Genomic DNA, 14,032 nt, shown 5'->3' on the forward strand with positions numbered 1-14,032 from the left:
ACACCAGCTTTCTGCAGCTGCCTGCAGAACTGCCTCATTTATTCCTATGAAAATAAAGGCTCAGCTGCAGTCTGAAGAAATACTCAGCTATAAACCCAGTGAATCAGTGCAAAATTAGTAGATGCACCAGAAGAAGAGAAGTATTAATGCTTTGCAAATATCTTAATTTCTGTGTTCATGGGGGGACTGTGAAAAAGGCATGGTCAAAAACATGTCATTAAAGAAAAAACTAACATAATAGTCTACTTTCTCTAAGTAAATATTGCTTCAACACTTTCTGTTTGCATCAGCCTGATATTTATTCCCTGATTTCTCCTGAGAAGTAGTACAGCTTGAAATATTTACATAAAAATGTTTATGGCATAAACTATATACTAAACTATTCTAAATATCATACACTAATCTTTCCATAATCTTATTTTGCTGAAAATAGTTCCTTTTTTTTTTAATTCCCAAGAATGGCTTGGCTGATATACAGTCACTCCAATGACTAAATTAGAGTCTAAATTTATAATCTGAAGGAAAACATGAAAAACAAACAAAAAATGCATCAGTATTTCAAAAAACACAGCAACATATCTGCAATTTTTTTTCTGCAAGTATTGAGCCCAAACTCCTATCAGTCTCATTCTTTATACAAGGAAAGAAATTCATGTCCTGTTTGGGTAAACAAAAGCCATTTTTTATTTGAAAAATAAAATAGCTGGTTAGGAAATGTGAACAACTGAGAAATAAAAAAAAAAAAAACCCAAACAAAACAAACAAACAAATAAACAAAAAAACCCCAAAAAACCACCCAACTTCCACTCCCCTTCTCTCTGTCCCACGCTTACAGAAAAACACCTTCAAACACCAAACTAAACAAAAATCAATCGTGCCTTCTGTAGAAATCCTAAACCAAGAAAAAGCAATGTTCTCCCCCTGTTAACATAACTACACAGAGGCAATTCTTAAACAAAAATGGACAGACAAAACTAAGGTGGCTTTCATGAAAAACGTCCTTTCTTTGGCAAGTCTGAACTGAGTGTTAAGCATACCACCCAAACTGAGTAATGAAAAACATGAAAAAGCAAAGATGTTTAGAAGCCTGTGTATCATTGCAGTCAGGTTTAGAAATGTACAAAAACAGAGAGTAATTGTGCACTGAGTGACACAGGGCCCTTTGTAGTAAGGTAACATACAGACTTCTTAAAAATACTTTACATTTATACACCTACTTCCTAGGAGAACCTAAAGATATGTTTGGTGAGTGACAAATCTGTTAATAAGCTAAGAGAAAAATGCCCCTGTCCAAGCCAGTACACTTGCCTACGCTTGCTAAACTGGATGTGATTTCAAATTTTATTTTCATCTTTTTACAACATTACCAGTTAATACCAATACTTTTAATACTAAAGTGTCATTGGTTAGCATAGAAAACCAGCCTTAAAATAAGAAGAGTTAAATATAAGAGAACAATGCTAACATTCCTCAAAGAGAATTTCAGGGAACACACAGAGTAGTTATGGAACAAATGTATTAATGGAAGCCTTTCCCCTGTGCAATGCTATCACAGCATTTATTTCCTTTCTCCCTCCTCTGTTTATTTTTCTACAAAAGACTAAATAACATGCACCTAAAGGGACAAAGAAATGAGAAAAGGCTCCAGACCTGCCAACACATGTGCAGATGCTTAGCTTTTCACAGTGAGGAAACTTGTTAGGATCGACATATATGGGAATATTGACAAAACCCTAAGTTAAATACACCCACGAGAACCCTTCAGATCAAGGTCTAAGGATGGGCTCTGTAATAAAACAAAAACAAACACTTTCTGAACATAAATATCTATGAATTATCAAAGACATTTGAAAAAGACATGTTGCAACTGGCTCTCTCTAAAAACTTGCTACTGTGAAAACACCACTGCAGAAAAATATCTTTCTTTTTAAAAACAGCAACAGCAGCAATGAGAAGTTTTTATGCACTAGGTTGGTTTTACCATCTCTGTTGACATGTACTAATTTCTCTGAAAATTGGGGTGGGTGGGGGGTGTCCCTGGAGGAAGCTCAAAAACCTAAGAGTTTACAAATTTTCCTGTCTTAGTACATAAGCACTATTACCAAACATAAATGTGCACATTTCAGCATCCTGGGTCAGTAAAATCAACTCTGGCTTGGTCAGACTGCCAGTTTTCATGGGGAGGGAGCAACATGATTCAGTCTTTAGGTTCCAAGACAAGGAATGCATCTCTCCTACACAAAAGGAAATACTGCTGAAATGAGGAGAGCTCATTCGAGAAGTTCTGAATATGCAAATGTTATTACTGGAAAAAAGAAAAAAAAAAGAATCAAGAGTCTAAATTACATTCCTAAGAGATAGCATCACAGAAGTGTGTTTTGTGTGGTGTTTCATCAGACAAGTACTTGGCTGCTAGTCTGTATTTTCATCAGTGTCTGACTGCAAACCAGAACCTCACAGCTGCTTATTAACCTGCAGATGGTAGGGGAGCACGAACCTGGAAGGCTGACACTTGGAAAAACAAAAAAAGAGGAAGTGAATTCCCTCTTCACCTGGTGTACTTACCAAGAAATTAGCAGGTATTGGATCAGAGAAGGAAGTTGGAAGAAGGGAAGCAGGTAGGCATTCCCTAATGATTAGTGCAGTGGGAAGGTCAGGAATAGACTGAGAAAGATGGATGCCTTTTGGTAAGGTAGGAAGGGTATGAAAATGAAATCTACTGGAAGGAAAAGGCAACAGAAGGAAGAGATCCATGTCAGCTGCTGCTCCTAGAGAGAAAAAGGAAGAAATAGTAAAGGAAGAAAAAGAAAACAGAAGTAAAAAAGGAAAAAAACCAAGGAATATAAGAAGCAGAGAGGAAACAAGACACAAGCCATTGCCACAAGGAATGCATTCCAAGAAGCTTAAAGGATAACAACAGTCACAGACCACAAGAAGGGTAATACTGAATGTCTATGGCTCCTGCTAATTTAACATCAGGGCATGCCCACCCAAACAGCGCAAGTTGCATCTTCTGACAACTCTGAACAGCTTTGCTGCTTCTCTTAAAAGAAACCTCCCTCAAATCCAAACCCTCCTATTTGATTTACAACTCAATTTTATCAGTATAATTCTGTGGATAATTAAACAGACTGGCTCTAAGAATATGCCACAGGAGCAGTAAAATTAAGATGTACTGAAGTACAGTTGGTGTCTCTTGAACCCAAGAGAGACACTGAAACATGCTCCCCAGTGCTGATGAAATTTAAGTAAAGGATTAGGTTGCATATACTTCCCCAAACTGTGGAATCAAATGGCCAGCCAAAGCATGTAAACTCTGAGATCCTGCTCCTTGGAACTACTTGTTGTCACCAGTTTTACTTTGAGACCTGAGGTTTCTGAATCCATAAAAGCCATGGTGTGTTGCAACACAGGACATTTTAGAGCAGCAACATGCAATGTCCTGGATAAAAATATGAAGTTATTTTCTTAGAAATCCCCCATTTAACTAACTACCATCTTGGATGGAATTCCTTTTACACTTGTTAGCACTGGAATCTTTTATGAGCTGCTGTAGTAAGACAGAGAGGGCACACTGTTTTCTATTCAGCTCACATTAGTAACAGAGGTATAATCTAAGTATTAGTACAGGACTGAATTCTGCTTGTGGCTGCTGTCCTGTTTCTCAGTAGGTCTGCAAAAAAAGCTAGTAAAACTAGCTGGCAGTCTTATTTTTTCATCTTGGATATATGTACTGTCTGGTAGTTAGATTAAGAAAAAACCCAAACTTCCTCACCTATAAAAATGGGTGAACAATTATGAAAATCAGTAAATAATTACCTGTGGTACCCTACCATGATATTTTTGTGCAAGTGCAGTAGTATCAGAGTGGAGGTCAAGGATACAGGAGACTTTAAAAAATACTAAAAAATACTGTATAGTTACATACATGCAAAATTCATCCCATTGCTAAGTACAACAGGTAAGTCTATGCTGTGCTTGCAAAACATATTTTCCTTCTTGATTTCACTCATATACAAATTACATCCATTAAAGGCACCAGTCTGAACAGAGTAATATAAAATAATGTGAAACAAACCATGAGAAACTATGTGCTGCTTCACCTCAGCATTTTCACTTGCATAATAGGCCTGATTCATTTACAACAATGACTCACTTACAATGTGACTCATTTACATACCACATACTACTTTCTGTTTCTGAAATACTTTGTAAATAGAAACAAAAGCTCTCTATCAGCATCCACAAATTACTGCAGGTTTATTTGGAAGCATAACTACGGTGCTGAATGGGCAATTTCCTGGGTTCCAGGCAAAGCAGGAAGGTTGACTTAGCAGTTTTCACCAAAATTAAAAAAAAAACAAAGGCAAATAAGAAATCTGTATATTGTTTCTGTACGTACAGTGGCAATAATCTGATTTGCCTTTTTAGTGTGGTGCTAGAACAGCATGAAACACAAAGTAAACATGTACAGTTCCTTATCAGGGTTACATGGAATATAAACCAGTAACCCTTGAAGTCTGCCATAAAAGCACATACATTATGTGAAGACAGGCAGGATTCCCATGACTGCTTGGACACTGCTAACACATACAGCATCACACAGATATCATATTCCTGACAACAAAACTGTGTGGACTCAGTTAAGCTGCACCCAATCACTTCTTCCCTGCCAGAAATGCCAATATACAGGTTTTTAGATGACTCTGCATTTCTCAGGCAAACTGCAGGTAGTAAGGAAACCAATTCACCAAACGAGGTAACCAAAAGCTGCATGACCCCCAAGGAGCCCTTCTCGTGCTCACCTGCCCTGAGATGCAGTTCAAACTGCCCTGCAGTTCATTTGAGACCCTGCCTTACCCAGATCCACTTCTGGCACACAATATAGTGCAAGGAGCAGACACTCACTTATTTCATCTCCATGTTCAAAGCATGGCTCTAAGCCCTATTTACCCTTTGCTTTAAGGACACATCCACCAGCAGTGTCACATCACCCAACACGGGCCCAATCTTCACACATTTCCAAGTTTCTTTAATAGGATAGAGCAGGATTCTCCTCCAACATATGCCAAAAACCATACAAATATCCTAGAATATTGAGCACAGCAGCAATATTGCTCCTGATCTACAGCATACAAAGCAAAAAGCTGCCAAGGGGAGGCTTTGTTGCTGTGATGTGATGAGGGAAGAAGGGAAGAAAGAGATGTGCCTTTATTTTTTACTCCTTGCTTCAAAAATTATCTGCATAATTTTGATAAAATCTTCCAAGGTGATTAGGTATGTGGAAGAGACCAGAAGAAACTTTTAAGTCCAGAAAGTCAATGTCAGTAAAACTTTTCAAACCTTTAGAGGGGAACTATTCTCAAAATGTAATAGATATGGCAAGATATGCTTCTGCTGTATTAAAAAGATGCTGTATCAAAGGTGATGTTCAAAGTTTCAAAGAACCTACTTTTTAAAGCTGTACTAATGAATGGCACTTGGAAAAATGAAACTCATATGAGTCCTGTATTTGAATACACTACTCAGCAAAGTAATTTTCAAAAAGCATAAATTGTTGCTGAATTGGCCTGCTTAGTAAGTGCTGAGGTATTAAAAAAATGAATCCAAACACAAAAACATGAACTAAAGATTTTGCCAAAACAACCAAACCAAATGTATTGCTTTTGATGTATTTCAAGGAAATAAGCATGGTTCCATTTTGTTATTAAATGAAAAAAAACCCCACAAATAAATCTATATTAATATCAGTAATTTGAAAAACTTTGTTCTGGAAAAGTATGATTTAAAAATAATTAAATATTTCCAAGCAGAACATGGCCTCTGACCTTCTGACAGTTATAACAGCCTGAGTTCAACCCAGTCTCCATTAAACATGGGAACTGAATGTAGGCACCCAACTGACCTCTACATTACAGAGCATCATGAGACTTTTACTTCAGAATGCAATATTTAATTCTGAAACACTATTTTCATTCAAGTATTACATGCCTTGTTTTTATAGTCTTAACCAGAAGCAGCGATGGGAGTGAAAAACTTCACCTGCAGATTTAGAATACATTCTTTGATAAAGAAAAAGCCATATTGTTTTCAAAGGGTTTACCTTGTTCTCTGAGAATTAGGTTGACTTGATGTGGAGATATCATCAGCACCTGATAACACACCACTGGCATCATCTCTCTTGAAAACTTCATTTCTTCTCACTAGCAAACCAAAAGACAAATTAATACCTGACTGGGCAACAAAACACACACATTACAAAGAGTAATCCATCTAAACCTCAAGGATTTATCAGTCATATGAGATTACTCAGAAGGAATCAAATTTATCTGTTCTGCACAATGGCACTACAGTATGAAACAAATTAACATTATGAAGTTGATTTCAGTTTTCAGAGCTACCTTACAGTTTTACCCCAGCAAAAAGAGCTGATAGACCTTTGAAGAAGAATACCAAGGAAGGCCTAAAAGAAATCACAATAAAACTTCACAAAATTTCATAGACCCCTTCCCAAGGAAACATCTTTTTTGTCAGCCATGAGTTGAGACAAACATGGCAGAGACATCATACAAAACTACTCCAGACCAGAAAGAGAGCAGCTAGTTAACTATGCATCCAGTACACAAAAAAAGGACCTAAGAAGGCAGTATCTGAACTTCTAATCATTATCTCTGGAATCTGACTCCTCATTATAATTTATAGGGTTTTTTTTCCTTTTGGCAATACATTAACCTGTGATTCTCTTTGTAAAATTACAGCTTTTGCTGGGAGATCTTCCTGTGGCAGCACCTGAGATGCCACACTTCAGGCTTGATTTTGCACAGCACTTCACTTCCCCCTCTTACTGTACCCTCAGCAAGCAGAGCTGGCAGGAGAGCTCCTGCAGAACACACTAAAGCCACATTGAATTAGAAATAGTTGGGTTTTTTTGCAGTCATTTCACTGAGCCCAGATATACTTCTACCAGAAGGCAGCAGGAGGCAGCTCTATCTTGCCTGTACAAACTTAGGAGTTGTTGACTTTGGACCGGAACACGTAAACAGTCTGTCCCAAATTGCAAGGAAGCAAAGGGAAATTACAGGAGCCTCAGAATTTGTTACTGCTCTTCAGGCTTCTGGCTCAGTAAGCACAAGGACAGACAATGACAAAGGAGGTTGAGAGAGCAGTGAGTACATGGAGGCTGGGCTGGAATTCTGTGCTTACAGAATACATATAGTGCAGCTATATTCCAGCTTCCTAACTATTGTTTTCTTTCCTAATTTTCATCAAATGATTTGTCTCCATTTTTTAAAATGTTTCTGTAAAGATGATTCTTCCTGCCATACATCAGCAAATAATCTTTCGTATCATCTCCTGCTTTTTCAAGTGATTGATTTAATATAAACTACTTAAATTTACCTTACTAACAGCCTGTACTGTGTAGTACTTTAGCATTAGACTGAAATCCTTGGCATATAAATTATAAACCACTTAACCATCATAATAAATCCCACTGATATAATTATACTATGGAGGTCCCACATGAAGCTTTTGTAATTCACGGTTACTGTGCACTAACAACAACTCCATCATTTTTCTGCAGCATTTTCTGTTATTTAAAAAAGAACGCTTCTAGTAAAAAGTTAATTATTTCCAGCTTTTCCTACCAAGTTCCCTCCCAGAGTGCCTCATGTCAAACTTATTTCTGAACAGACTGCACATTATGCTGATCTGTACATCAAGTAATTTCATCATCTTAGAACTTTGTATCAGGATAATTATCAAGACTCCTGCTAAAGTCTTTAGTGGTCTGGTTTTCATCTCAAACTTTTTTCTTTAGGTTTTTTTGTTTCTTTGGGTTTTTGGTTGGTTGGTTTTTAAACATAGGTCTTACCTTGCCTGAAATCTGGTTCTGAAGAAATAACAGATGGACTTTCACTTGAAGTACTATAAACATCGCTGTGATAAGATTTGTACCTTCTCAAAGGCTCTGAAAGTTTAAATCAAGGTGTCAGAAGTAGAAAGCAACAGTCATAATGTAAAAATCAAACACAAACATTTGAATTTTTAAAAAATATTTTTAAACCAGTTTAAAATGCTTGTGGCTATGGAGTCTAAAAGCAAACGCCCAGGGGATGCTGGGCAGTCCCATTCTGTTCCCATGGCCTGAGGGTTCTGTGGTCAGCCTGGCCACTCCTGACTATCCCAATGCAGCCACCTCCTCTGAGCCTCCCTCAACATCACTTCCAAGCTAAAACTGGTATTAAAAAACCTCATTGAGACCCAAGACAAAACCAGATCCCTCCTGCACAAACAAACCAGGTGCAAGCGTTTGGTGTACACCTCTTGCATGTAAAAAGCAATCACCAGAATTCGGTCCCTGGCTCCTTTATGACATGAAAAGAAAAATATCCAGAGAGATAAAGCAAGCACTGGAAAATTATAATTCTGCTCATCTTTGACATCCACAAAATATGATTAACAATCAATTAGTAAGCCCCTAGAGGATATTTAATTAACCAGAACAGCTAAACTGATGTGATGAGAAATCAATACAGCAGTCTCAGTTCCTACTCCCAGGGGATTACATAAATAACATACTGGAGCAAAGGACTCCACAGAAGGGGGTATGTACTTGACATCTGCAACCATCTCCCAGAACTCTCCTAAGCACAAGCCAACAACCATACACAGAATGTGCATTAAAGCAAAACACACACACACACACAAAAAGAGTCTCTACATCTTGGGAATACCAATGCTTCACTGTCAAAATGAGGCAAAAAACCTCAGGTGTCCTCATTTGCAGAAGGCTGTTTCTGGTCTGACTATAGTTAATGCTTTTGAAAACAAAAGCAGTGATATAGAGAAAGTGCATATAACTGCTGTGAAAACAAGTGCCAGTCACTACAGCAAGGAACATGCAATGCAAGAATACAAAATGGGGAACACATGAGCAGATGTTTCTGGAGGCTGCAACAAGGAAATCAGAAGTTCCAACTTTTCACACCCAGAAAACAAAATGTGGTGAAAAATTCTGAGGGACCAATAAACCTGCTGCTTAACTTCTGTTAGGTCAGATGACAGGTTAGTCAACAACACTACTAATACAGAATTCCTACAGAAGTAGGAAAAATATCAAAGATGAAAGAAGCATGAAAAGAAGTAAGATAATGCAGCACTCTAAGAACTAAAGTTTGTTCATGTTTATTTTGGACTGTTTCCAAAACCTTCCTCTTTAAAAGCCTTTATTCCCCCCATTTTTACCCAGCTCACTTGAGCTGTGTAGGGAATCTTTAAGAAAACTGGGAAAGGTAAGCAAAGCTACAAATCAACTCATGAAACCAACAGGTCTCACCAGCCCATCACAGTTGCACAGTTTAGCAGGATAAATCCCAATTTATCCAAAGAACATTTTACCATTTAACTCTGAGAAAGGAACAGTATGGACCTACAGCAAGATGAAAAGAATCCACTGGGGCTGTGTGGGAGCAGTGAGGTTGCTTCAATCTTCCACAATGGCTACCTTCAACATTGTGGATTTTACAACAAAGAAATCTGCCCCCAGTCTAGCAATTACTTGCCTACCATGGGAAATAAAAACCAAATTCAGTGGGTAGCTTTTGGAGATGTGTTTTCAAAATGCTCCTAGCCCTTAAGTGAGGCATCAATCCACACACAACACTGGAGCTACAGTACTGAAGTGTTTAACTAAAACCAGACCTCTTGTTTCCCAGTAGTTTTATTAGCTGTAGGTTTTTCAAGTCTGCTGAACTGACTTTGAAGCAAGATGATGGAGAGGGAACAATAAAAAATGACGCGAGATTTTAAACAGACTTATTTTTTTCCACTTAGTCAGCAGCCAGGGCTTCTCAAATTGCACACAAATTATGGCTCCATTCTGGTTCTTTGAGACATTAAATTCTGAAAACACCAAACCCATGATAAAACAGAAATATGCAGTTAAACCACGAGACAAGTGTTTGTAGGTGGTGGCATGCTATGGGACTCTGCGGGGTGTTTGATTTCTCCTGGCTCATCCTGTTAGCAGGGGCTGGTGCCATGCTGTAGGCCAAGAAGTCCATGAACCAAGAAACAAAAAGCAAAATTTCCACACACCATTTGTCTCAATGTTGTCACAGATCCTCATATAAGGCCCAACAAGGCTCAAACCTACTCACAAATAGAGCTGGAGACAGGACCACGCTCCTGTCTTGCCACATCCTTCTCCCTAATCAAGACCACACAACTTAACCCAAGAACACAAGCAAATGTATTATTTTCATCTGCTGGAAGCATTCAACAGCCTTTCCATGCTGGGCTATCAGGCAAAGTTTCAAGGCAATTAAGAAGCTACATCCTGAAATTTCATGTAAATCCTCTAGATTTATATCCATTTTGCTCAGTTTAGAGAAAACACACACAGATGTGGAACTGTTTGCTGCTGGGGCATCTTCCTTCCAGTTCTCTGCTGGCCTACACAAACATCTGTGTACACCCCTTATACATCCCCCCAGCACTGCACTCCCTCTTAACCAAGTGCCTTCCTTCCAGGGCACAGACAGAGTATGCACTGCAGACCTGCAAATACTCCATTAAAATGTAAATATTGACAATATTCTATCTATAATGCTTGCATAGCCATCCAAATAATTTATGCTCTCTCCTCCAGCAAGTTCTCCTCAATTCTAATGTAGCATATTAGGATTTAACTTCAAAGAAGGCACTTGGATCATGTCCAAGCTAAGCTTCTAATTAAGAATTGCCTTCCAAAGGTCACAAGTCCCATTTCTGTGATCAAATTAAAGTTTAGATTTTCATACAGTAGTTCCAAAAGTAAGGACAAACTTCTAGACAAACTGTCTGTCTGGGAAGGAGCTGAAAAATGACAACAAAAGCTAGAGACTACAATAAAACAACTTATCTCTCATCTCTTTACAATTTTCCCTGGGAATTCTGAATGGCCTTGGTTTGCTCAGTTTCTTGGGTTTTTTTGGTTTGTTTGTTTAAAAATTTTTGGTGACTGAAGAGAGACTTCAGAACTGATCAAACTTCTATAAACACAAAGCACATCGTAGCAAAAATAATGGCATCAGTTACCTTCCTTAACATTTCACTGTTTAGATTACATCTTTTAACAGAACACTTGGAATTATTTCATTCCTTAATAGAAGAAAACCCATGAGTTTAAGCATGTTTTAAGAGTGCGTAACTAAAATGAATATATAGAATTTGTACTAATAAGTGAAATAAGCATGATGCAAAGGTAGATGATGCATTACAAGTTGGAGAGTCTGTCTTTGTGCTGCTTAGTGCTCCAGTGGTGCTTTTTCAAGTTCCCTATCAAAACCAGCAGAGCACAACCTCCCGGGCACATCGTGCAGCATGAAATAACAAAACACGCTATTTACGCAAGGCGAGACCCGCAAGCCCAGACAAGTCACTTACAGAGAGCCTCACCTCAGCCAACTTCAACAGAAATCAGAGAACCACATTCAGCTTGGAATTTCATTACCCTGAACACCAGTCACATCAGATACCCAGGTTTTCAAATACACATCATTACAGAATTATTTCTGGCGGCACAGAGAAGGCGGCAGAATTAAACCGACGGTTTCGTGACAGGGAGAGAGCTCTTGTTTGCCCTTTGAAGTTTGCTGGTGGGTGTCTATTACAGGAGAGTGGTACTATAACACCACTTAGAACACATTAACTGTCCTTCAGGAGAAGCTGGGACTCACTTCTTTCCCATGAGTTAAATCAATAGATTAGCTTCATGTTTGCTTTTCCTTTTTCCCTTTTCATCTAAGAAAACTTGAACTATCTTATTCAAGCCAGTATAGGTTTAACAGGAAGGACATCGAGATCCAGTTCAAATTCCTGGTAGGCATTCATATCCAACAACTGACAAAGGAAGCTATCCCATTCAGACTTCAGGGGGGCAGGGTCATTCTAACTTGCAAGGTTTCCACCACTCACATTCCACGTGAGAAAGCTGTACTGCACATGCAGTCCAAGTCACCAGCTGTCCAGGCAACCCCCAGGGAGCCCCGTCTGGTGCAGAGGGCCTGGCAGGACCTAATGTACCTTAGATTAGATGTAATCTAATGTAGAAAAATGTAGCCTTGGAAAACTGCAGAGGACACACATCTCTAGTGCTAGGCTGGAAAGGAAAACAGAGAGATTAACAATAACAGCGCCAGGGTCTGGTAGGAACTGAAGGGTCCTGTATTTAGAGAGACACCCCTGTTTTCTGGATCTGGATCATGCCATCTGGGATAAGGTATGTAAACTAACACAGCCCCAGACAGAGTTTGTCTAACAAAGTTGTTTGCCTGTTTTAATTTAAATGTTTTATCCAACTGAGAATGCAATGTATTGAGCAGAAATTGACAATCTCAGATTGTGCGAGCTGCTGAAAGCTTGATAGATGAGATAAAGCAGATGCCATTCTGCTGTGCAATTATGCAATTGCTAGAGCTGGTTTACTACCCAATGTTAAGCTGTGAAACTCAGCACAAAGTAATAGCTGCTGATGCCACAGTACTTGTATTTTACAGATATCCCACAAATACCTTCTTCCTTGAAAAGCCAGCATCTCTTGTCCCAGTAAAATCAACAGCTGGAGTTCTCTAACCAAAATAGCATCAGTCCATTATCTTACCTCTCAGATTAATTAAAATGATTTCTGAATATTGTTCTACTGGACACACCAACCACATGAGAATCTATTTTGTTACAAATGAATTTAAATCACACTGCAGCACCACAGAGACATGTGCAAACTGCCCCTTCATTTGCTTTCACATGCAAACAGATGTGCCATTGTGCATGACTGGAATGGCCCACAGTGAACTCAGAAACCCAGAACACAGAATTCTAGAGAAAAAGGAAGTATGTGCACTTCAATGAATCCACAGTGCTAAGTTTGTAAAGCAACTATTCACTTTTTCCCCCCTAAATCAAATCTCCCATTTAACCCACTTCTACAGAAACTCCCAAATTCAAACCTCTGGGGCTTAATCTACTGGGATACATTTGCTACCAACAGCTACCTGATTACCTGCAGAAATTTTCCCTTATTCAAAAATGTACCTTTAAATTAAGAGAGCGCCTAAAATCCAGGCATTTTGAGTATCCCTAACTGTAATCTTTAACTGCAACCTTGCCAGCTAAACACAGGCTGTCATAACATGGAAATTTCATAAATGGAGTCCAAGTAAGTCTTCAAGGTAGCTAATGAGAAGTTTCATGAGATAAACACATGGAAGAAGACTTAGGAGGAAAAGACTCTTCTCTAGAAATATAGACTATTACTGCCACTTCCTGCGGACTCTATGAAGCAAGAACAATAATTGCACAAAAACCATAAAATCTGAGGACTTAATAATCTGGGTTTTTTGTTGGAAAAAAAATAAAGGTAGAAATAGAGGGGAATAAACACAACTTGTGGGTCTGAAATTCACATGGTTCCCAACTTCAAAAACATTTAGCAAAGCCTTGAGAATATTCTCAAACCACCCCCATTTCCCCACCCCTGGATTCAGCATTCCAGAGCTTCAGCAAGATAAACTTTTTCAGTATCCTCCCATCTTCTTTTGCCCTGTATGCTATTTCAACCCACAGGCAGTTATGTTACTACTCTCATACCTGGTTTTGTCCTCCTGTATTCCACAAGGACATGGGCAAGCTTTATGCTTCTATCTCACTTACAACATCCTCATAAACAACACTGCATTTAAAAAAAATTTTTAAAAAAAGGATACTCATTCAGTCAAGTAACATATAAATCCTTTCACTTTGAATTATGCATTTGTCACAGACATCTTTCATGAAAAATCCATTCTTAGGATTTTTCCTTGTGAGAAGCTGCAGTTTCAGCAATCAAAAGTAAACAATGGTTATCTGCTGCTGTAGAATGCAATAGGTAGACCCATAATTAGTCTCCTGTAGATGTTTGGATTTACTGACCACTCATAGCAGAGCTGGCTCTTGCTCTGTCTGAGACACAGATCTTTGTTATTCATTCTTTTCTATTCTTAGCTTAGCTAGC

General features: G+C 38.5%; 1 protein-coding gene across 8 annotated transcripts in view; it reads right to left on the reverse strand.

The window, feature by feature from the left end:
• PTPN13 (protein tyrosine phosphatase non-receptor type 13) overlaps positions 1–14,032 on the reverse strand; it is a 113,061-nt gene that overhangs the window by 40,111 nt on the left and 58,918 nt on the right. For 7 of the 8 annotated variants that reach the window (XM_077177001.1, XM_077177000.1, XM_077176999.1 and 4 more), the window contains 2 exons: positions 7,874–7,969; positions 6,104–6,203 (listed from right to left, as the gene is read on the reverse strand). In XM_077177001.1, coding sequence (XP_077033116.1) covers positions 6,104–6,203; positions 7,874–7,969 — 196 coding nt within the window. Of the gene's footprint in view, positions 1–2,565; positions 2,755–6,103; positions 6,204–7,873; positions 7,970–14,032 lie in introns of those variants that run through there. The other variant, XM_077177003.1, reaches the window with a different exon arrangement.

Source organism: Agelaius phoeniceus, chromosome 4 (assembly GCF_051311805.1).
Source record: "Agelaius phoeniceus isolate bAgePho1 chromosome 4, bAgePho1.hap1, whole genome shotgun sequence".
Lineage (NCBI taxonomy): Eukaryota > Metazoa > Chordata > Aves > Passeriformes > Icteridae > Agelaius > Agelaius phoeniceus.